The sequence below is a fragment of the Durio zibethinus genome, chromosome 27 (assembly GCF_047325235.1).
Source record: "Durio zibethinus cultivar Kanyao isolate XHJ-2024 chromosome 27, ASM4732523v1, whole genome shotgun sequence".
In the NCBI taxonomy this organism is placed as follows: Eukaryota; Viridiplantae; Streptophyta; class Magnoliopsida; order Malvales; family Malvaceae; genus Durio; species Durio zibethinus.
The window spans coordinates 4,228,332-4,252,936 of NC_143188.1; the positions used below are offsets into that span (position 1 = coordinate 4,228,332).

Consider the following 24,605-nt stretch of genomic DNA (forward strand, 5'->3'; position numbering starts at 1 on the left):
ATACTTTGGAATAAGCTTCATTAATCGATCATCCCTTGACCATCATTCAATGAATTTCTCAGCACTAGCAAATTTTAAAACAAATTTCATCCACCATCACTGGGTCCTTGTCTCAGCATCAACCATTCCAAAACAAACTCTGTCCACTGATTGTTCTCACTATTCGACCAATTCATCCTTGTACTCATCACTTGGTTGTATCGCTTTTCAAGATTTGCCCCATCATATTCTCTATTTGATCACATCATACATCCTTCTAAATCATCTCTTTTAGGTTTCTACCATTTCTTCATCATCTTAGATTTCTTTTCAAATGAATGTAAGATTCTTTTAAACACATATTCATTCATTCACTATCATTTCAATTCTTGACAAATATAATGCAATCAAGCATTTTCTCAATTCATTCTAGGGGTGAAACAAAAAGAGAACAGAAGGTGAATTATGGTAAAGATAATCAATGGAGATCTATTTTGGTAGAAAATAAATGGGAAAGGAAATAAATCGGATGTCATTGAGGTGAATGGTATGTCCAAATGATGAATATTCAGACAGTTTTTAACATTAATCTAGGATTCTTTTTCAAAAACTCATTCCATTTACTGTTGAAGTCATCTTGAGCTTGGCGAACTCTACCCCAGTCTTTGAAGGATCTTTAGATGTCTTTGATCTTTCATTCATGTGAGCCATTTGACCTGGATCTTTTTTTTTTATACCAAAATCACCCTTTTAGGTTTTCAATTTGAATCTCCTTTTTTATTTTTTTATTTTCTCATTTTTTCCCCTTTTTTTTTTCTTTTTTTTTTTCTCTTTTCTCATTTTTCATCCAGTGTTGATGTCTTTTATGTAGAATGATTCCATTGCTTCATCATGAACATGTCTTTGCTCAACCTATGATCATTCAAGTTGAGTATTCACATTTGATCTAAATGGACTTTTCAAGGTTGTAATGTAGGCCAAGGTGAAGGGTCATAAAAAAAAGATATAATAGGCTCAAAACATGTATTAAAAAGGTTCAAAACCAAAGGATCATTTGATACAACTTGGCATTTTGCCCCCACATCATTTCACTACTTTTTTCTTTCCTCACACAAAGGATTCTCATTACTTTGCCCCAAGTCATGTGTGGCATTTATTTTTCTTTTGCTTTTCTTTCTCTTTCCATTTTTGAGACCTTTTGTGGTGTTTTTTTTTTCTTTTTTTTTTCTTAAATTTACCCTTCAGTGTAGAGGGTGATCCTTGGTTGGGGTTCTTAAAAAAAATGATAAGCTCAAAGGGTAACAATAAATGGTTTTTCAAATGGTAAAAGAAAGATGGCCATTTTTCATCTCAATTGTGAATACCTTTCTTGAACATCATCTATTGAACAAAGCTCATGAACTTGTATAAAAGATTGCACACCTTCAAGACATATCTATTTCACCTTCAGTAACAGCTTACTTTTTGCTCAAATCATCTTCTCACATTAACGTGGATGAGTTCTCAAAATTAAATCCCAGAATTATTGTTATCATTGTCTAAATATTCATCATCTGAAATTTAAGAATGGGAATGTAAAGTTATGAAAGGTAACAAGGCATGGAATAATGGTCAAGTGAAAGAGAAAATATAATGAAATGCATTAACTTGCCCTTATTAAGATGATAACAAGTGAAATCATATTGCAGAAAAGAAATCCTAACATTACTTTAAAAGAACTCTTAGAATGACAAGTGGCATTTAACCAGTTTTAACATCCTCTTTAAAATCATGCCCCTGGGCAACCAGGTGAAGGATTTTTATCTCGCCCCATTGATTCATCGTGACTCTTCATATTCTTGATCCTCAAACAAAATGATTGGGCTTTTCCTGCTAAGTTCTAAAGATACAAGCTTGACCATTTGAGTGGCTGCTTCCATTATCATGCTCCCTGTTGTAGTGCTTCTGGTAAAGGCAATCTTATCAACATTGAGATGAGATGCCAAAGAAATCATAACTTTCGGGCTCGATCCAGTTAAAATGTTCAAGACACCTGAAGGAAAACCAACCGTCCTACACATGTCAGCCAGCTCCAAATAGGTGATAGATACCAACTCGAAAGGTTTCAATATTGCAGCATAATCTACAACCAAAGCAAGAGCTACTTTTCAGGCTGTCATCAACAGTGGATACTTCCATAGAGTAATCAATCCAATGACCTCAAGTGGTACCTTAAGCACATAACTCTTAAATGTCTCAATAGGAAGAGAGATGGCAACCTTTTACTTCACATCTAAACTTTCAGCAAGGTACGTATAGTACTCAAAATATCCAACAACATCATCAATGTCTTAAGTTACCTCATCAAGTGGTTTCCCGTAATCAATTGCTCAAGCTTTGCTAATTCAAATTTTTTCTTTGTTGTTTTGGAAACGATGGCCCGTAAATACTTGGCATGAACAGCGTCAGAAGCTGAAACCTAATCTTTGCTTTTGTTTCTAGAAAAAGCTCTCTGAGCAGTAGCCACCACAAGCTTCACATCTTTAATTGTAGCTGTTGGAATATGATCGATGTTCTGTTCAATTGAAATTCACTTCTTGAAAAACAGGCTCTCTCCACTCGCTGTCGATGAGTAACATTTGACTTAAAATTTGGACCACCATATTAAATCAATTTGCCCCTAAAATCTTATTCAACTCCCCTTTTAACTTTTCCTGAGCTTTCTCTATTCTCTCAAGACGACTGAAATTTTTTGTTCCATTAGTCTAGCTTGAGCTCTTGTATTGGTGAGTGGGGTTATTTGGTGGAGCTATCCTTGAACCTCTAGCACCACAATTATGATTAAAAATGCTATGTTATGCTTTATGTATGATACTTTGATGCACGAATGAAATGAACATTTTTCTGAATGAAATCTAATATGAAATGGATGCAAATGATTGTGTTAAAACATGATCATGAAAAGAATACAGATGCATACAATCAGACAAACAACATAGTTAGTTCCATGGATGAGATGAAAATGATGCTGGTGCATAATGTTACATATGATAAAAATAATACACAAAGTTAAACAATCAAGATGATTAGATAAGCACCCTTTTTGTGTCTTAATTTTAGGGTATATTTATCATTGGGTAGAAAGGGCTCTATCCTAGGTTTAGGCACTCTTAAGGTTTACTATATGTGGTTTAAGGTCAAAGTCTAAAGGTTTCCAAATTGCTCCTTACATCCTTGTCCATCACAGACTAGTAAGGCACCCTAATCCTCACCCATTACAGGCTACAAGCGGAAAATGTTCAATTTGAGTGGGAGTATTTCGCTAGCCACTGCGGAGGCATTAGACCTCACGAAAGCAATAGGTACTTTACTCCCTCCTAGAGGGACGGAGCTCGGGTATAGAGCTCATGTTATGCACATGCATATGAATGACATAATTAACAAGATAAATAAACAGGAATGAATAATAACACATGTATACAAAAATGGTTCAATTTTATTAGGCTTTTGGATAACACAGATTATTTGCTGGCCTGACTCTCAAGGTCCCCAGTGGAGTCGCCAAGCTGTCGTAACGTCTAGATCCGGGGATCTATCGCTAGATATTGACTTAAGGGAGTCGCCACCAATCTTTTTTTATCTAGGTGCGATTGGCCACCTAAAGAATCTGTCCTTTCAGGGAACACCTAAGTTTAAGGGTCCCTAAAAGAATAGGTTTAGGTCTGCTAACCAGAACAGGGTTCGGGAGTTCGGTTACGTGTGAGGAAGGTTATAGCACCCTCACAACGCCCATCAAAAGATGGTACCAGCTTAAATTTGTGTTATCCAAAAGCCTTAAAATTTTACCAAGTAATTAATTATTGGAAATTATTCTCAATTGACTCTAATACTTTTAGCAGAAAATTGAGAAAATTCCCTCACCTCAAGAGTATGCAAGAAAAACTACTGTTTCACTTGCAGAGGCTCCGTCGTCAGATTATTTAAAAGAAAAAAAACAAAATCAAAATTAAGATAGAAAGGAAGGAAAGAATGATTTTTTTTGTAGGAAAAATTGATACTTTCAACTTTTCCCTAAAAATATTTTTTTTTTTTGAAATTTATTTATGAGGAAAATTGATACTTTCAACTCTTCCCCAAAAATATTTTTTAAAAATTTATTTCTAAGGAAAATTGATACTTTCAACTTTTCCCTAAAAATATATTTTTTTGGAAATTTATTTTTCTTTTAAGGAAAATTGATACTTTCAACTTTTTCCTAAAAATATTTTTTGGAAATTTATTTCTAAGGAAAATTGATACTTTCAACTTTTCCCTAAAAATATTTTTTTTTGAAATTTTTTATTTTTATTTAAAGAAAATAAAAAGAATATTACATAAACCTAATCTAATAAATAAAAAATAAAATAAACAAATAAACAAAGGAATAAAAAAAATTCAAAGAAAAAAAAAAAAAAAACCTGGAGCGGCTCGGATCGCGGCTCGGCTCGGCTCGACTCAAGGAAGAGAAAACGGCTCGGGGGGAGCGGCTTGGCGGCTTGGCTCGGCTCGGCTCGGAGGGGTTGGCACGCGCGGATCAGAAAGCGGGTCGACGCCCGGGTCAGGTCGGGTTCGGCAAAACGCGCGGATCCCCTGGTTAACTTAAAGCCCAAAACGACGCCGTTTTGGGAGGGTATAAAAGGCACCTTCCTCCATTTTTTGGCAGAACGCTCCTCCCCCTCTCTCTCTCTCCTTCCTTTTTCTCTCCCTTTTCTCTAGAAACTGAAGAACACCGGTGCCGGATTCTGGAAAAAGTCATCGGAATCTGGAAATTTAGCCGAAAGTTTACCGGTTTCTGGGATTCTTCGTCGGAAACTGGGCAGGTCGCCGGAAACTTCAAGGTTGGCCGGAGATGTGGTCGGAAAATTCAAGTTTCGCCGGAAAAGTCAACCGGAAACTGGAATTTCCAGAAATTCCCAGAAAAAAAAAATCAAAAAATCTTCAAAAAATTTCTTTTAGCTCCCAGAACACTCCTAAACCCTTTTTTAGCTTCCTATACGCCTCCTTTACTCTCAAATTAGTAGCTTTGCTCACTGTTTTCTGTGTGTCTCCAGCATCTGTTCCAGGGGTGCTTTTTATAGGGATTGATCAGGAGTTTCTGATCAATCCCAATTCTCCTTTGGACGGGAATTCAATCTTTGAATCCAGTCTGGACTCTTCTGATTGAATTCCCACTCCCAGTGGGATTCTTCAACTTTCAATCCTAACCCTCCAAAATAAAAATCAAAATAAAAAAAAAAAACTAGATAATTAGAGAAGATAAATCAACAGATATTATAGGATAAATAATAATAAAAAAAAATATCAGATATATAATTAGATAAGTAAAAATACAAAAATGAATAAAATAAAAAAGATAAAAATATATATATACATAAATAATAAAATACACATAAATATTAACAAAAAAAAAATAAATAAATATATACATATATTAATACATAATAATAATAATAAATAATACAATACATAAAATACAAAAGAAGAAAAAAAAATACAAGATAAAATTAAATTGGGCTTACCCATTTGGGTCAGGCCCAATTGATCTGGGCCGGACCCAATTGGGTGTCTACACTTACCTTCCAATTTCCAACTTTCTTCCTGAAAACTTGACTATCATTCTTCAAATAACTCAAATTGTGAATCCAAGTTTGTAAATGTTAATCTTAAAAAACTTTGTAAATATTAATGCATTATTTTTAATAAAAACTTGATGAAATTATGTGTTAAATATAAAATTTTTGATACAATAATATTTAAATTATCTTTAATTAAAGACCAATAATCAGATTTTTTATTAAAAATTTATTTTAATCATCATAATTGAAATTTAAAATTTTTATTAATAAAATGAAAAAAATAATTACATATATAACTAATTAAAATATATTGTAAACATAATAAATTTATATATATATATATAAAAAAAACTTATGAAATTTAAAATTTCATTTACGGTATACTGGATTCGTTTCCCACTTAGGAATTGTCCTAATCGTTAGGTCAACCCGCTTTGAATCTGTTGGAGTAAGGGCAATTGGTCTTGGTGGGTAGGGCATTCTAAAGGCATTCATTTCTTCCTCGCCCAGTCAGTCAGGTCGGGACCAAGGAAGCTTGGGCTCTCTTTCCTCTATGGCAATTTTTGGTCCCAGCTAAACAAGAGAAAGAGCATCTATCCTAGCTGCGGTAATGCCGATTCCAAGACCAGATTCGAGTGTGTTTCCGTGACTTTGCGTCCTATTTGACCGATGAAAAAAATTAACATTGTCGTTGACCAAGAATGAAAAAAAAAAAAAACACACACGCACGTTCGCTTCGTTTTGTCTAACGTGGCATGGCATTCTGTCCGAGAAAAATAGTTCAAGGAGGACAAGTCATTTGTACAATCTCTGTCCCTATTAAATTTGTTAAACCAAAATTAACAAGAATTCTCCTTACTAAAAATGGTTCAGAGTTAGACGCATGAGCTTAATTAAATTAGTTCATAAATTTATTTTTTTAAAATAGTTTCTAAATTTTAAATTTGTAATTTGTAATTTTTATATTATTAGCTTCTATATAAAAAGTAAATTAAATAAAAAATTTAAGTAAAAATTATGAAATTTTTAATAAAATTAATTAAATAAAATTCAAAGGGACAAATAAAAATTTTTATTATATTAATCAAGTTTACAAATTTTTAAAAAATTTTAAAATTTTGTGTATTCTTTAAATATTTATTTTTATTAAATTTTTTGATAAAATTTTTATGATTAAATAAATATTAATCAAATTTAAATTAATATTTTTAATAATTTTTTTACTTATTATTAATCTTTTCACTCGTGAAATATACACAAAGTAAGGTACAAATGAGCCAAATATTGAATTTATTAAATTTTTTATAAAAGGATTTTTTTTTCATATAAAAAGTACAGAATTTTCTTCTTTCTACTTCTTTACATGAAGGAAGAGAGATTGGAACTTTCAGTCTTAAATCTCTTAAATATATATATATATATATATAAATCAAGAAATTTCCAACTTTCTATGCAATGTGTTCTTAGAATAGCCAAGTAGAAAGTAAAAAAAAAAAAAAAACAATATCAAGAAAATTGTACATAGAAAATAAAAAATATTAATGCATTATTTTTAATAAAAATTGATGAAATTATGTATTAAATATAAAATTTTTGAGACAATAAGATTTAAATTATCGAAATTTAAAATTTAAACTTTCATTTACGATATATAAAAAACACTTTTGTTCCCATAACGAAGGCAACTTTTCGACGAACTGGAGTCGTTTCCCACTTATGTTTCCGAGACTTTTCGTCCTGTTTGAGCGTAAAAAAAATAAACGTTGTGATTGACCAAGAGTGACAAAAAGCACACGTTTCACCGCGTCTGTTCTAACGTCCGCGCATGGGCTTGGCTTCGACCCATTAACCCTCTCTCCTGTTAACTGGTTCAACTAAATCAGTTTTGGACCGTTGTTGAACCGTCGGACGTTGACTAATGTTGATCGACGTTGACCGACGTTGATTCATTGTTGATTAACGTAAAATTGATATTTTTTATATTATTATTTTTAGTGTGTTATTATTGATATTTTAATTTAGGACACGTAAAACAAATTTAATAATGACAAAAAAATAATACATATAAAATTTATAATAACTAATAAATAAAAAAAAAACAATGAAAATTATGGTTAATATTTTTGATAATGCGAATCTGTGTTCAGCTTTAATATTTTTAGTGGAAACTTCCTAAAAAGTGACTTTTCTGCATTTGTAAATTTTATTGTGACATACGTCATTGAGGATGACGTAAATAATTAAAATTTAAAGTTAAGATATAAAAAATTTTTATTGGTAAATAATTTATAAATCCAAAAAAATTTTTAAATTTCCTGAGAAAATTTTTTTTATCAATATATACCTAATTAAATAATTAAAAGTAAAAATCCTTTTTATCATTTCGTTGCACCAAAAGCAGTGGGGACTTTGTTAAGAAAAATATTAATAATAAATTACACCAATCTTAAACCACCCACAACAATTAATTATATAACAATTTATTAGTTGTGATTTTTATTTGTTTAATATTTTTATGTATATTAAAAATTATTTGTTCATAATTTTAATATTTTTATTGATACATGTAATTTTATAAAAATTGCTTTTTTATAAAGCTTGAGAAATGTTACTGGTGAGTCAGTGACGATTGGCATTGGTTAACAATGATACTTTTAAAAAAAAGTTTTAATTAATGCATTGTTTTTTTATTAAAGTTAGCGAGAATAGTGGATTAAATGTGATTTTTAAATGATATTTTAATTATCTTAAATAGTGTCTATAGGCGAACTCATAAAAATTTCAACTACTAATTAATTAGATAATAAATAGTGAAATTTGAATAATTAGTTTACTCCTAGAATGCTAGCAGCACACTGTTTCCGTACGGATAATTTTCTTTTGTTTTTAGAAAAAGATATTTAGGCCAATTGCAAATTGGAAAGAGAATTTTTTTTTTTTTCTTTTCTTTTCAAAAAGACAAAATGCCGACCCATTTTCAAAACGTTTGCAACGTTAACATCGTGGTTGTTGTAGGAATCTTCAACAGCAATATAAGATTTTTGTTGTTTATTGATAGCTTGAATTAGAGGTATAAATGATACATTAGTATTCGCAAGTTACTCGGGTTCGATTCGAAAAAAACTCGAATTCGGTTCGATTATTATCGAATCGAGCTCGAGCTCGAGTAGTTCGACTTATCGATCGAGCCGAATTCGAATATTCTTATATCTAACTCGAGTAGCTTACGAGTCTAATCGAATTTTTATATTTAAATATATTTTTATTTTTTTAATTAATAAAATATTTCGAATCTGAGTTTAAGTTCGAGTTCAAGCATGAATAATCAAACTCTTGTCGAGTATACGAATCGAATTTATTTTTATATATTAATCGAGCTTAATCGAACGAACTCGAGTAACTCGAATTCGATCACGAATCGAACTCAAACTTGAAAAATAAAACTCGATCGAATTCGAATCGAGTATCGAACCTCAAGTTGTTAGTCGAGCTCGAGCTCGAACTTCTCACTACTCGACTCGACTCGACTCGTTTACAGCCCTAGCATGAACTAGCGATAACCTGACCGCATAAAGGTATTTGTCGATTGCCACGTTGTTCGCGTTTTGCCTTGGCATTTTTCTCCATTCGTGGGTAAGCTAATAAGCCCTTTAATTTGCATGTATATAAACTAAAGGAAGAAAACTTGGTAGAATTTCGCTTAAGTGGTCAAATCCACGACGCAACCACTCTTATGTCTCCCTTCAGGTAGCATTTGATAATCGATTCTATTATATTTGACCCAAAAAAACGTTGTAGAATTTTCAATATAATGATAATTACTCTATCTCATTTTTTTTGTTCATTTTTATTTTTTGATATCTAAAAATATAATATATATATATATATTATATAATAATATATATAAATAAATTTATCATATAAGTGCATATGTTGATAATTTTTTTAAATGACACATAAGATAATTTTTTAAAAATATAAGATAATTTTTTTTAATTACAAATTAGATATTTTTAAATTTATTCAAATTATAATTAAAAATCAAATCAATTTAGAGATATATATTCTAAAATTTAAAATATGAAAAATAAATTTTTTTAATAAATAATTTTAGTTGTTTACCAAATAACCTTATTTAAAAAATTATCCTTTTAAAAAATTTATGTAAAATATTAAAAAATCAAGTAATTTTATGTAAGATTTTAAAAATTTTAAAAATTTTCATATTAAATTTTTAAATAATAAGATTATCAAAATGATTATATTCATTTGAACTCTAATTATTAAATTTATATTTCAAATAAATACAAAAAATCTAATATTATCTTTATCACTCATTATATCAATTTTAAATTTTAAAAAATTAATTTAAAAATTAACTATTTAATCCTAATCACTACTAAAAATATTTTTTACAAATTTAAGACTACAAATGGAATGTGTTATATATCAATTTTTTTAATTTTTTAATAACTTTTTTTTAAGGTATATTTTATTACTATTGCAATTTGGTCTTTTTTTTGTTTATAAATTTTTTCTAAGATATATTTAATTATTATTATTATAGTTTCATTCTTATAAAAATAATATTTTTTTCAATTTATTTTTTCTTTTTTTACATATTTTCTCACTTTTTCATTTTTGTACAATAATTTAGTCAAGATTACTAAAGTGAAAATATGTTAATGCTTCTTTTATTATTTAATTTATCATTAATAATATATATTTAATTTTTAAAAAAGACATAATTTATTTTTATTTGATATAATTTTACAAGTGTATAAATATTATTATAAACAAAAATATCCAAAAAAAAAGACTTAATTTTTTTTCTTACTATTTTCATAAAGTTTATTATTTAATGACAAATTAATATATATAAATTTTATATATGTTATGAGTTTTAAAGATTTTAATATAATTTTGAAAAAAATTAATTTGTATATATATATATTCTTATTAAATAAATAAAATTATTTCGTACATTGCACAGGTTATAATTTAGTTATATTATATATTTTTTTCAACATCTAAATTTTTTTATATTTTAAAATTATTTTTATGATTATTTTTATTTTTTAATATTAAAAATAAAGAAACTTTAATTTTATAAAACAAATTTAATTTTAATATTAAATATATTAAAAATAATTTTTTTTAAAATTTCAGACAAGTTAATATAAAACAGACAAATTAAGACAGAGGAAATATAAGATTGAGATTAAGCAGCGAACGGTAAGACAATTTGGTCAATGTATAAAAAATGTAAATTGTATATTTAAGATTTTATTTTATTTTTCAAAGATCAAAACTTGATGAAAATAAAAAATTCTTCTGAATATGGTCCGAGTAAGTATAATTTATTTTCTTAATCTAATGATCTCTTAATTAATTAAATATAATGTATAAAATATAAATTTTATAGTTTAATTTATATTATTTATATTATTTAATATTCAGTAAATCTAAATTTAAACTTCAGCATTAATAATATATATTTTTTTTATATTCAGAATGTAATATTTTCTAATGCAACTTCGACGAAAAGGGTTGTCGAGAAGTAGTTTATAATAAACATCATGCATCTCTTCTTCAATATCAGCTTTTACTTGTTTGTCATCATCAAGCAAAATCAAGATTTATATACAGTGCAAGATTTCTCTACATTAGCGTATAACTATCATATAGTTTAGGCATACTCTTTTTACTTTTTTTGTTATTCGTTTTTTTTATTTTTTAATTATAACTAACATTGTTCATGCCAGCATGCCTCGCTCATCATCTCATGTTTCACTCACTGTTATACCAGAAAACCGTCTTTTCCAAATTGATCAAACAACCCTCGTTGAGCTAGTGAAAGAGAAAAATATCGAGAAGCTGAAGAAACATGATGGGGTTGATGGTGTGGCTTCTGCTCTTGGCACCGACACCGAGGTTGGCATTTCTGGCAGCACCGAAGACATTGCATGCCGACATGAGGCATTCGGTTCCAACACTTATAAGAAACCGCCAACGAAGACCATTTTACATTTTGTGATTGAAGCATTTAAAAACCTTACTATAATGATTCATTTAGGCTGTGCAGCTCTTTCACTTGGCTTTGGAATCAAAGAACACGGGCCTAAAGAAGGGTGGTACGAAGGTGGAAGCATACTCGTAGCTGTATTTCTTGTCATTGCTGTTTCTGCCATAAGTAACTATAGGCAGAACAGACAATTTGACAAGTTATCAAAAGTCAGCAACAATATTCAGATTGATGTTGTACGAGGAGGTCGGCGCCAACAAATTTCAATATTTGATATCGTTGTTCGAGACATTGTGTGCCTAAAAATTGGAGATCAAGTTCCTGCTGATGGATTGTTCTTAGATGGACATTCTTTGCATGTAGATGAATCAAGCATGACCGGGGAAAGTGACCATGTTGAGGTAAATCGCTGCCAAAATCCTTTCTTGTTTTCAGGGACCAAGGTGGTTGATGGGTACTCTAGGATGCTTGTCACGTCTGTTGGCATGAATACAACATGGGGTCAAATGATGAGCCAGATCAGCGGTGACACTAATGAACAGACACCCTTACAAGTGCGTTTAAACAAGCTGACCTCATCAATTGGCAAGGTCGGCTTAGCAGTTGCTTTCCTGGTTCTTGTCGTTTTGTTGGTTCGTTACTTCACAGGCAATACAACAGATGAGAATGGAAACCGGGAGTTCAATAGAGGCAAGACAAAGGCTGATGATGTAATAAATGCTGTTGTGGGAATCGTAGCTGCTGCTGTTACCATCGTTGTAGTTGTAATTCCAGAAGGATTGCCATTAGCTGTCACACTGACTCTGGTTTATTCGATGAAGAGAATGATGGCAGATCAAGCAATGGTAAGAAAGCTCTCTGCCTGTGAGACAATGGGCTCAGCCACCACAATTTGTACTGACAAAACAGGTGCTCTCACACTCAACCGAATGAAGGTGACAAAATTCTGGCTAGGCCAAGAATCTATGGAAGAGGGTGCTTCTTCAATTTCTCCATTTGTTGTTGACTTGATCCATCAGGGAGTTGCTTTAAATACTACTGGTAGTGTTTACAGAGCTTCTTCAGGAACAGAATTTAAATTCTCAGGCAGTCCTACAGAAAAGGCAATCCTTTCATGGGCTGTCCTGGAACTGAAGTTGGATATGGAGAAGACGAAGAAGAGTTGTGAAATACGCCAAGTTGAAGCCTTCAATTCTCAGAAAAAAAGAAGTGGGGTTTTGATTGGGAAGAAAGATGATGGCACTGTCCATGTTCACTGGAAAGGAGCCGCTGAGATGATTCTAGCAATGTGCTCAAGCTACTGTGATGCTTCTGGAATGGTGAAAGATCTCAACAATAAGGAAAGGACGAAATTTGAGCAAATTATTCAAGGCATGGCTGCGAGCGGCCTCAGGTGCATTGCTTTTGCCCATAAACAAGTTCCAAAAGAAGAGTACGAAAATCTAAAAGAGCAGAAAAAGCTTAAAGAAGACAGCTTGGCCCTACTAGGACTGGTGGGTATAAAGGATCCATGCAGACCTGGAGTGAAGAAGGCTGTAGAAGATTGCCAATATGCTGGAGTAGACATCAAAATGATCACTGGGGACAATGTTTTCACTGCAAGAGCCATAGCTACTGAATGTGGGATTCTCAGGCGTGGTAAGGAAATTTCCAGTGATGCGGTGGTAGAAGGTGAGGAATTCAGGAATTATACACCAGAGGAGAGGATGGAGAAAGTAGAAAAAATCCGAGTTATGGCAAGGTCCTCTCCTTTCGATAAACTTCTCATGGTACAGTGCTTGAAACAGAAAGGGCATGTAGTTGCAGTCACTGGTGATGGCACAAATGACGCACCAGCACTCAAGGAAGCAGATATAGGACTATCCATGGGAATTCAGGGGACCGAAGTAGCGAAGGAGAGCTCAGATATTGTCATCTCGGATGACAATTTCGCTTCTGTGGCCACAGTCTTGAGGTGGGGAAGATGTGTCTACACGAATATCCAGAAGTTCATTCAATTCCAGCTTACCGTAAATGTTGCTGCACTTTGTATCAACTTCGTAGCAGCAGTTTCAGCAGGTGAAGTCACTCTAACAGCAGTCCAGTTGTTGTGGGTGAACTTGATCATGGACACATTGGGTGCTCTGGCTCTTGCTACTGAGCCGCCTACAAGGGAGTTGATGGAGAAACCACCCGTGGGTCGAACAGAGCCACTGATCACAAACATCATGTGGAGGAACCTACTAGCTCAAGCTTTATACCAGATAGCAGTGCTTCTTACCCTGCAATTCAGCGGTGAATCAATCTTTGGCGTAACAGAGAAGGTCAATGATACCTTGATCTTCAATACTTTTGTTCTGTGCCAAGTCTTCAACGAATTTAACGCAAGGAAGCTAGAAAAGAAGAACGTATTTGAGGGGATACACAAGAACAAGTTGTTTATGGGAATCATTGCCACAACCATTCTTCTTCAAGTAGTTATGGTAGAATTTCTGAAACGGTTTGCTGATACAGAGAGGTTGAATTGGGGCCAATGGGGTGCCTGCATCGCAATTGCAGCTCTGTCTTGGCCCATTGGCTGGGCTGTCAAGTTCATACCTGTTCCACAGAAACCCATTTCCAGCAATCTGAAATGGAGGAAGTAGGACATCGTAATTCAGAATTGCCGCTCATTGCTGTTATTTTATTATTCATTCACATTCTGCTGTAAACAAAGAAATATTTCTAGTTTCCTCATTTGTACGCATTAGTGAGAATTTTCTTACATCAATAAAGAAATACTATCATTCTTTAAATTGAGGACAGTTTCAAATTTGTTTTTGCGTCTTAATAATTGTTGAATTTGAAACTTGGACAACAAAACTGTGACCTGGGCTCCTTGTGTTCCCATTTGACTTCGTTTCACATTCTTTGTTTCTGCTTTTAGCTTACGGATAAATCTTTAAGTGAAATTGGTAAAAAGTTTTCTATTAAAAATAAATAAATAAAAACTTTAATAAAAAATTCAATCAAATTGCTTGTTTGGCAGATTGCGCGGGACTTTTTTCTTTTTGTTAATTCTTCCCCTGTAAATTGCTTGTTTCTGTTTTAAGGCAGATCATGAAATCCACCCACCTTCCTTCTTTTGTAAATCTGCTTAATGAAATAAGCCTAGATTCAAATCTCAAGTGTCAAAGAGCAACGATGGTAGAAGCAAAGTACGTTGTTTGGGAATTCATATGAATTTCATGGTTAAAACCAATGGGAACGGTCTGATGAATTTTGCAGCTAGACTGATTGACTGGTTTCTACCTTTGGTCCTTTTTGGATTAATGACAATCAACCTTACTCATTATTAACCAATTAAAAAGAACGAAAATGGAATTTACAAATAGCCAAACTCCCACATGATGCCATTACTCCATTTCTTCACTTTGTTAAGATATTCTTGATGTGTTTGGCTGGTCTACGATTTCAAAGAAAGTACAGGAATCCTACAAACGTTTCCCACAATCCACTTTCCTCGTAAGAACACAACGATACGATATAGTACAATGTGCCTTCAGGCTCAGGGCCAATGGCACCAATGCTGGATGCCATACTGGGCATCTAATTACGTGGAGGCAAGTTTCATGTCTCTGTGCCAGTGCGTCGGACGGATTTGTTAAAAGATCTGAACAGAGAAACTTTACAATATCTAGATCACACATTGGAGATAAATAGTGTTATGGTTTCTCCCAATCAGATGGCAAATACATTATGATACAGGAAATTCATCTACGTAGGAACAGCGTCAGGAATTTTGTCTTTGTCCGATGGTGTCAAGCTGTCGTAGTATTCGACCTGCAGTTTCCAGCCACCAGGGCACATAAATCCATCAGGAGGATTCTCTTTGTTCTTTGCAAGTGTCCGCATCAGTAGAATGGCAGCAAGTATTTTTGAGATAAACTTGTTTGAAAACAACAACTAAAATGGAAATCAAAATATTTCTTTCTCACTCCTGTTTATGGTTCTTTTTCTAACAATTTATTGTGATTTTTATACTACTGGATGTTAAAATCTAGTCAGCAGTGATAATAGGGAAAAGAAGATACCTTGGTGCCTGAAATGAAGAGGAAGTCTTGAGCCCTTGAGGGATCAAAGAAAGCCATTTTACCTTGGGTCTTATCATTCGCAGCAACCTGCAATTAAAACCCATTAATATGGAATGGGGATTCCAAATTTTATACCACAAGTAGTACCATTGTACCGGAACATAGAAATGAGACAGAATGGCTGTTATACCCTGAAAGGAAGGATGTTCAGCCACTCAAGTCCTGGAGCCATGCTCAACACCTTTCTCCCGTGATCGGCATCATACAGATCTCTCTTCTCAACTGGATGGCCCATGCCTGCTGGGTCTCTACCAACAATGTAAAAATTGGCCCCAGCATTAATCCGAGCCTTAGCATGCCACTGCACTTCAGTTGGGCCAGCATAGTGCATAGGAGATGGGAATATAGACACCACAGTTGTTTCAGGATCAAGAACACCATCCTCAAGGACCTGATGAAACATATTCATCATTAAACTGTCAGGCATTTGCATGTAAATTTACACAATATATAACCATTCTCCTATCAGCAACCGTTTACAAGGGATTTATCTATGGACCTCGTATAAGCAAAGTAACAAACTCCGCCATGCAGAACCCAGGTTTCAATCAGTTTTCCCTTCACCAAAGAGAGGGTCCAAGAACATATCAAAGGATCATAAGAGACAGTTGAGAATTTACAAGATTTAATGGCGAACTATAATAACAAATACAATGAACAATAACTACATTTAGATTTAAAAAAATGCAATAATCGATAAACTCATAATAACTGCTCATTAAATCAAAAGCTATCAAGTCAAACAAATGAAAAAAAAATTAAATATCAAATTCTTTTTAAAAAAATACAATAATTATCATACTCATAATAAATATTCATTAAATCAAAAGCCATCAAGTCATGTAAAAAAAAAATCAAATATTATGATTAAAGAATTGCAATAATTATCGTACCCAATAAATACTTATTAAATCAAAAGTTATCAAGTCAAATGCAATATATATATATATATATATATCAAATACTCCGCTTCTTTTAGTAATTACCATACCCACAATTGATACTCATTAAATAAAAAATCATCAAGTCAAATACTAAGTTTTTGTTAAAAAAACACAATAAATAAACACAATTATTACATTTTAAAGCCTACAAATGCAATATTTAAGTGGGGAAAACATAAAAAAAAAAAAAAACTCAATTAAAAAAAATCATAAAACAAAAACAATATGCAATTACATAATTTTTATATGTTGATTTCTATGGGAGTAAAATAAAAATAAAATATTTTTTATTAAAATCAAATGTGGGACAAAAGTCAGTTTCATTTTAAAATCTTTAAAAATAAGAGAAATGGATTTCTAATTTTAAAACTTTAGATATTGTTGAAAATTTAGAATTAACACATGAATTTGATATCTCCAATCAAACATAAAAATTTAAATATCGATCAATAACATTTTAAAAAAAAATCTCAGATTCTCCCAACCAAACAACATCTAAGTTTCTTCATTTTAATACGAAAGCTCAGTCTGAAATCCTATGTTGCTCTGACTTGATGGTGAATGTCATCGACAAGTATGTGTCACATGAAAGCAGATGAAAGTGATCTCTCAATTGTTTATATATCAGATTTAAGCAAAATTCATATTGGGCATTTAGCAAAAAAAAAACAACTGCGATAGAACAGGAACTTCAAACGACCTTAAATGCGGATTGAATCATTTTGTTTTGTTTCTTTTCTTTTCTTTCTCTTTTGTTACCCTGCCTCACCTCTAATCAATGTTAACCTTCATGTTTCTCAAGAATGCAATACAATTTAACCAAAAAAAAAAACCTCCAAGCATAAATTTGAAATGTAATAACTTTAAGCTTCAACATTAAAAAAATCAATCTTGTTTTATTAAAATGTTAAAGAATTTCTCCAACAAAAATATATATGTGTTCACTTAAACACCAAAGCAAAATGTGAAACGACACCAAAAATTTGAAGGAAATGAATAAAGCATAGTTACCATTACATAATTACTATATTATTACGAGTTTATCAACTTACTCCATGAGAATTGCGATGGATTATTATCCAAGTCAACGAGAGTGATTCTGTTGGACTCACCGATCCTCTCTTTTTGAGAATCATCGATAGCCAAAATAATTGACACCGAGATATTGACGAAGGAAACATCATCGATTTGAAACGATGATGTTTACTTGTAAAATTTAAAATTGAATTTTGTTACTAATAATTTTTTTTTTTTATAAACAACATAAAAATCTAATATAAGTTACTTTGTGAAACCTGCAGCCTACCTTAGACTGAAAAGCTTTCTCTTGTCCTGAACTTTCTTAAATAAAAAAATAATTTTACAGGGATTTTGATGAATTTAACTCTATTGTTAGTTATTGTTTTTGATGGGTTTGAGTTTCCAGCACTTTCTGGGTTCTCTTGGACCCAAGAGTCCAACTGAATTACAGCATCTGTGCTTTGCTTTGCCTTGCTGGGTTTAATTAAACATCTGACCTTTTTTAGGTGTATCCCCAAGCTTATTGGGTAAAGACTACGGAAAAACATCGGATGTCCAAGCAGCCCAGCGTTCTTCAATCTGAATGTTCAACAAATTATTATCTTACCTCCCAATTTCCAACTTTCTGAAAGGGTAACAAACTTGACTGTCATTCTTCAAATAACACAAATAGTGAATCCAAGTTTGTAAATGTTAATCTTAAAAAACTTTGTAAATATTATTGCTTTATTTTTAATAAGAACTTGATGAAATTTTGTATTAAACATAAAATTTTTTATGCAATAATATTTAAATTATCTTTAATTTAAGACCGATAATCAGATATTTTTATTAAAAAATTATTTTTTTCATCATAATTGAAATTTAAATTTTTTACTAATAAAATGAAAAAATAATTACATATATAACTAATTAAAATATATTGTTAACATAATAAATTTATATAAAAAATTAGAAAAAAACTTATGAAATTTAAAATTTCATTTACGGTATACAAAAACATTTTTTTTCCTATAACGAATGCAGCTTTTCGACGAACTGGAGTCGTTTCCTACTAGATTTGAGTATGTTTCCCTGACTTTGCGCCCTATTTGACTGATGAAAAAAATTAACAATGTCGTTGACCAAGTCTGAAAAAAAATAATAAAAAAAACACATGTTCGCCGCGTTTTGTCTGGCGTGGCATCGCATTCTATCCGAGAAAAAGAGTGCAAAGAGAACAAGTCATATGGGACAATCTCTCTGCCTACTAAATTTGTCAAACCAAAACTAACAATAATTCTCCTTCTTACTAAAAATGGAACAGAGTTAGACGCACGAGCTTAATTAAATTAGTTCATAATTTTTTTATAAATAGTTTCTAAATTTTAAAAATTGTAATTTTTTTTTATTTTTATCTTACAGTCTTCTATATAAAAAGCAAATTAAATAAAAATTTTAAGTAAAGATTATGAAATTTTTTAATAAAAATAATTAAATAAAATTCAAATCAACAAATAAAAAATTCTTATTATATTAATCAAGTTTAAAAATTTTTAACTTTTGTGTATTCTTTAAATATTTATTTTTATTAAAAATTTTGATAATTTTTATGATTAAATAAATACCTAATCAAATTAAAAATAAAATTAATATTTTTAATAATTTTTTATTTATTATTAATCTTTTCACTCGTGAAATATACACAAACTAAGATACAAATGAACCAAATATTGAATTTATTAAATTCTTGATAAAAGGAATTTTTTTTTTTAAATATAAAAAGTACTTAATTTCCTTCTTTCTACTTGATTACAAGAAGGAAAAGAGATTTGAACTTTGAGTCTTAACTCTCTTAAAAATATATATAAATCAAGAAATGTGCTCTTAGAATAGCCAAGTAGAAAGTTTTTAAAAAAAAAAAGAAAATGAAAAACAAAATCAAGAAAATTGTACATAGAAAATAAAAAATATTTCCAATTTAAAAAATAAAAATGTTTATGAGGTATCATCTAATTTAGTCACAATTTATACTACTACTAACTAATAATATTTAGTGGGGTTGGAGTATCCTTTCGCTTATCAACTTTATTTATGAATCATTGAGAAAAAAAATTACAAATCCTCTTTTTGTTAATCTTTTTATACAAAAATTCCAATGTAAAATTTTATCAATATCATTCACACAAAAATTTTAATTTGAGCTTGTCTCCTCATTTTCCTAATTCCTGCTTTCATCTAGATTTGTTGACTGTCAAAATTTGAATAAGGAGTTTTGAACTCAAAGTTTATCTTGAAATATTAAATTATTAATAAATTATTATTTAATTTTAATTTTAAAATATTTTAATAATTTTTATGAAAATTTTGGATTTCTTAAATCCGATGGACCAATCAAGCTAGGTTGTAGATAAAATTTTAAAAGGTATAATTGGACTCATAAACAATCGATCTGTTTTAGATAAAGTTTTTAGAAGATTGATCTAATCCAACTCATATACATGTCTATTTCTATTCATTTTCATATTTAATTTCCTTCCTAATAATAAATGAAGTGTTTTTTTTATAATTATTTTGTAACTTCGAAGTTCAAAAAGCCAACATCTTTCCTTACCTCTCAAGAAATTATATGAATAAAGATAAGCAAATCGCGTAATTAATATTAAAAGAAACGAATATTATACTAGTAAAAAAAAAAAGGATTCGCTTTTTGTTGAAAAGAGTCAAAAGAAAAGAATATTATACGGTTCAAAAGAAAAGGAAAAGGAAAAATACATGAAGAATCGCATGTTGTTGCACTGAATTTCCGCAGCATTTGATCCCCGTGTTTTCTTGCGACTGTGAATCTGTGCTTAGCTTTAATTTTTGTAATGGAAATTTCCTAAAAGTGACTTTTCCGCATTTGTAAGGATCTCAAATCGACGTAAATGATTAAAATTTAAAATTTAAATATAAAATATTTGGATTTAAAATTTTGTAATCTTTTGATAGATAATTTGTAATTTTGAAAAAGTTTTTTAAAAAATAAAAAAATTCGTAAAATTCTTTATGAATTAATGATTTATCTTGATTTTAAAGATAAAACAATTTCTTCTACTCTTAAATTTTTTTTATAAAAAAAAATTTATTGATAAACCTAATTAAATAATTAAAAGTAAAATCTTTCTTACGATGTTTCCTTGTTACTGCAAATCTGTGCTCTGCTTTAACTTTTGTAATGGAAACTTCCTAAAAGTGACTTTTTCTGCATTTGTAAATTTAATTGTTATACGCAGTAAAAGTTAACACAAATTATGAAAATTTAATATTTGAATGTAAAGATTTTTGTTGGTTGGCGACTTATAAATCTAAAAATCTTTTAAAAAAATCTTTAAGAGTTGGCCACAAAAAAAAAAAAAAAATTATCAGTATACCTAATTAAATAATTAAAAGTAAAAATCCTTCTTAACAGTTCGTTGCACCAAATGGAGTGTGGACTTTGTTACGAAAATGTTAATAATAAATTACACATATCTTAAACCACCCACCACTAATCTAATATATACATTATATTATAACATACATAATTATCATATAAGAATTACTGATATGAATGCTTGTATCGATAATTTTTTTTTGGATACATAAGAATTATTAAAATTTTTCTTTATAAAAATGATATATAAAGATATTTTTTAATTTTAGACTCTGCATCAAAAAATATATTTCAAATTTTATTTAATTATTCAAAACTTTTATAATTTAAATGAAAAACTAATTTAGATTTAAAATAATTAAAAGGATAGATTTATTATTTTTTATTTTGGTAAGATTTTATTTAAATAAATAAAATTAATTCTTATTTTTTTTTATCGATTAAATAAATGTATTTAAAAAATTATTGGTTATCCAAATTTTTTTAAGATATATTTATTTGAAAATTTTTAATTATCCATAGTTTTTTTTTTTAAGTAAAAAAAATCATCTTGATTTGTCAAATACATCTTTAAATATATCTTTTTATCTTTAAAAATTAATTTCTTAATAATTAGTTATATATATGGGTTTGGACATAGGATTAGTCTTAAATGGTCAACTAGCGAGTGAAAATCACTTGATTTGTAATTAGTGCTACATTTTGGAATGTTTATATTTTTGTTATCTTTACAATTAAATTTATAATATTAATAATTGTAAAGTTTGCCTGTTGAATTATAAAAACTTCATATATCATTTTCAATTAGAACAATCATATATATTTTTTATATTTTAAAATTAATTTTTATATATATCTTAAATTTTAAAAATATTAAATAAAATTTTATCTTCAGATTTCATAATAATCTTTTATTATTTAAAAGGATCAAATTTAATCTATTAATAATTTATAAATGATTGTTTAATATCATTCCTTAACATCAAAAAAATTTTTTTGTCATTGTTCTCCATTTTTGTGTTACCTCATTTTCTTTTTATATTAAAAAGTGAAAGTTATAAAAACATTTATTTTTTCTTTTTTAGATACTTATGATAAGCTTACAATCTTTAACTTTGACTTTATATATATAAATATATATATATATATATATATTTCAAGATATAAAATTACATAAACATAAATATTCTTATATTTTGTAGGTACTCTCCACAGACTTTTTCTCTTTACTTTTGACTTTTCATTCAATTAGTTATATTTTTTCTTTCAATTGGCTTTCTTTTTTCATATGTTACAAGATGCAAAGTTAAAGAAAATATTTATTTTTCTATTTTGTTGCTATTGTCTATAAGCCTTTTTTTTCTTTATATTTGACTCTTTACTCAATCAAGTAATTTTTTTTCTTTTAATTCATCTTTTTTACAATATGCAAAATATATTTTCATTAATAGTCTGCTTAATTACATTGATTTGAACATATTATTTATATCAAAATATTGTTACAAATAACAATAACTAATTGGATTTGAAATCATATTTTATATCTATAATATAATCAGCCCACAATTATGATTTTGTGTAAAAATTTGTAATCTTTGTACTTCTTCCTCTTCAAAGTCATAACACTCTTTTAATTTATAAAAAAGTTAGGATAAATTGAAATCCAATTTAATTTCACTCTTTTTTATTTTTCAAATCAAATCTTATTTAGTAAGTACTTGATATTTTCTTAAACATAATTTTTAAAAAATATGAATTTAAAAAATTAAGAAGTGCCCATGAATTTGGTGGCATTCATATGTAAACATTTCTAAATTTTAGATTCAATTTCAAGTCTGACTCAAATCACTTATTCAATTTATATTTATTATTAAAATGTTTAAATTTTATAATATTAAAATATATTTTAAATTTAAAATTAAATAAAATTTTAATTTAATAATATTTTGAATCTGTATTTAAAAAGTTATGCATAAAATTATAAATCTAATCCATAACCTAACTAATGAATAAGTCTACTTCCTAATAAATTAAAAAATTATATTCAATTATAGTTCAATTGCATTTTTTTTTTATTTCCTTTGCTTGAATTTTGTAAAGCGTTTATTAATCAAACATGACTATGAATTCAAAAATACGGGTTTTCTTAATTTATTTTAATTAGTTTAATTGAATTAAATTTATTTAACTAACTTTCAAATATTTAATTGATATAAAATTATATATTTTTCATATGATAATATTTATACTTAAAGTGTATGAGATTATTTGGCAAGAGAAAAATAATTGAAATTAAAAAAATAATTTGTAATTTTTGAAATAACATTATAATTAACTATGATTTATAGGATTTTTTCCATTATATTTTACCTATAAATTAATTTCAAGCATAAATAATTAGATATATATGATTTTGTCTTTCTTTTAAATTTTAAAAATTTGAATAATTAATAATTTTTTAAATATATTTATTTGATAATAACATAAAATTAAAAATTATCTTATGTGTCTAGATAACAAATAACTAAATTAAATAATAAATAGTTTTTAACTTGTAACATCACAAACTAAATCTCCTAAAAAAATTGTTTCAATTACAATTAAAAAATAATTGATTTCAAAATAATTAAAAGAAAATTAATAAAGCAAGATAATTGAAAAATAATTAAAATAAAACAAGATAATTCATGTATTGTACGAGTAACAAACTAGTTAATTATAAAATAATTTATTAGTTGTTATTTTTATTTGTTTAGTTTTTTTATTTATATTAAAAATTATTTTATTCATAATTATAATTTTTTATCGATACATGTAATTGTCTAAAATTGTTTTTTATAAAACTTGAGAAATGTTACTGGTGAGTCAGTGAATATTGACAATGGTTAAAAATGATATTTAAGAAAAAAATTATAATTAATGCATTATTTTTTTATTAAAGTTAGCGAGAATAGCGGATTAAATGTAATTCTTTAAATAATATTTTAATTATCTTAAATGGTGTCTATAGGGAACCCATAAAATTTTGAACTACTGATTAATTGGATAATAAATAATGAAATTTGATTAATTAATTTATTCCTAGAAGGTTAGCAGTACACTGTTTCCGTACGGGCTAATTTTCTTTTGTTTTCTAAAAAAATACATTTAGTACAATTGCAAAATTGGAAAGAGGATTTTTTTTTTTTCTTTCAAAAAGACAACATGCCGACTTATTTTCAAAATTTTGCAGCGTTAGTTTCGTAGTTGCGGTTGGAATCTTTAATAACAAGATAAGATTTTAGATTGCAAGGGTTAGCCTGACATCAATAAAGATATCTGCCGATCGTCTTCTTGGTCGCCTTGCCTTGTCATTGGCTGATTGGGACCAAGGGTGCGCTTTCTTTTGACTTCTCTCCTTCAAGCTTAAGGGAACACACAAAAGCAAAAAGGAAAGTAAATACCTAATTGTAAATGTGTTTCTCAATTCCAACATCTTTCTTCCAATCCAAGCAAATCTATATATATGAAAAGCATCAACGCGGTGGATGTCTGAGA

At 29.0% G+C, this 24,605-nt stretch overlaps 2 protein-coding genes across 2 annotated transcripts; one reads left to right on the forward strand and one right to left on the reverse strand.

Annotated features, from left to right (window-relative positions):
* The first annotated feature begins 11,224 nt into the window (after nucleotides 1-11,224).
* On the forward strand, nucleotides 11,225-14,372 carry LOC111280163 (putative calcium-transporting ATPase 13, plasma membrane-type). The gene has a single exon (XM_022867349.2). It carries the CDS (start codon nucleotides 11,340-11,342, stop codon nucleotides 14,220-14,222), a length of 2,883 nt encoding a protein of 960 aa, XP_022723084.2. The 5' UTR covers nucleotides 11,225-11,339; the 3' UTR covers nucleotides 14,223-14,372.
* A 561-nt stretch (nucleotides 14,373-14,933) lies between these two features.
* Nucleotides 14,934-16,258, reverse strand: LOC111280132 (ATP sulfurylase 1, chloroplastic-like). The gene is made up of 3 exons (XM_089756610.1): nucleotides 15,841-16,258; nucleotides 15,651-15,737; nucleotides 14,934-15,399 (listed from the first exon to the last, which is right to left on the reverse strand). The coding sequence occupies exons 1-3, from the start codon at nucleotides 16,141-16,143 to the stop codon at nucleotides 15,334-15,336; spliced, it is 456 nt and encodes a 151-aa protein (XP_089612736.1). The 5' UTR covers nucleotides 16,144-16,258; the 3' UTR covers nucleotides 14,934-15,333.
* Between the last annotated feature and the right edge of the window lie 8,347 nt (nucleotides 16,259-24,605).

What these genes read in the sequence shown, in the direction of transcription:
- LOC111280163 (XM_022867349.2), top strand. Translation starts at nt 11,340, where the DNA reads ATGCCTCGCTCATCATCTCATGTTTCACTCACTGTTATACCAGAAAAC.
- LOC111280132 (XM_089756610.1), bottom strand. Translation starts at nt 16,143, where the DNA reads ATGCAAATGCCTGACAGTTTAATGATGAATATGTTTCATCAGGTCCTT. An exon ending in TGAACATCCTTCCTTTCAGG is followed by an intron (nt 15,738 to 15,840) that starts GTATAACAGCCA and finishes TTTTAATTGCAG; the next exon opens with GTTGCTGCGAATGATAAGAC. An exon ending in TCTTCATTTCAGGCACCAAG is followed by an intron (nt 15,400 to 15,650) that starts GTATCTTCTTTT and finishes TGGAAACTGCAG; the next exon opens with GTCGAATACTACGACAGCTT.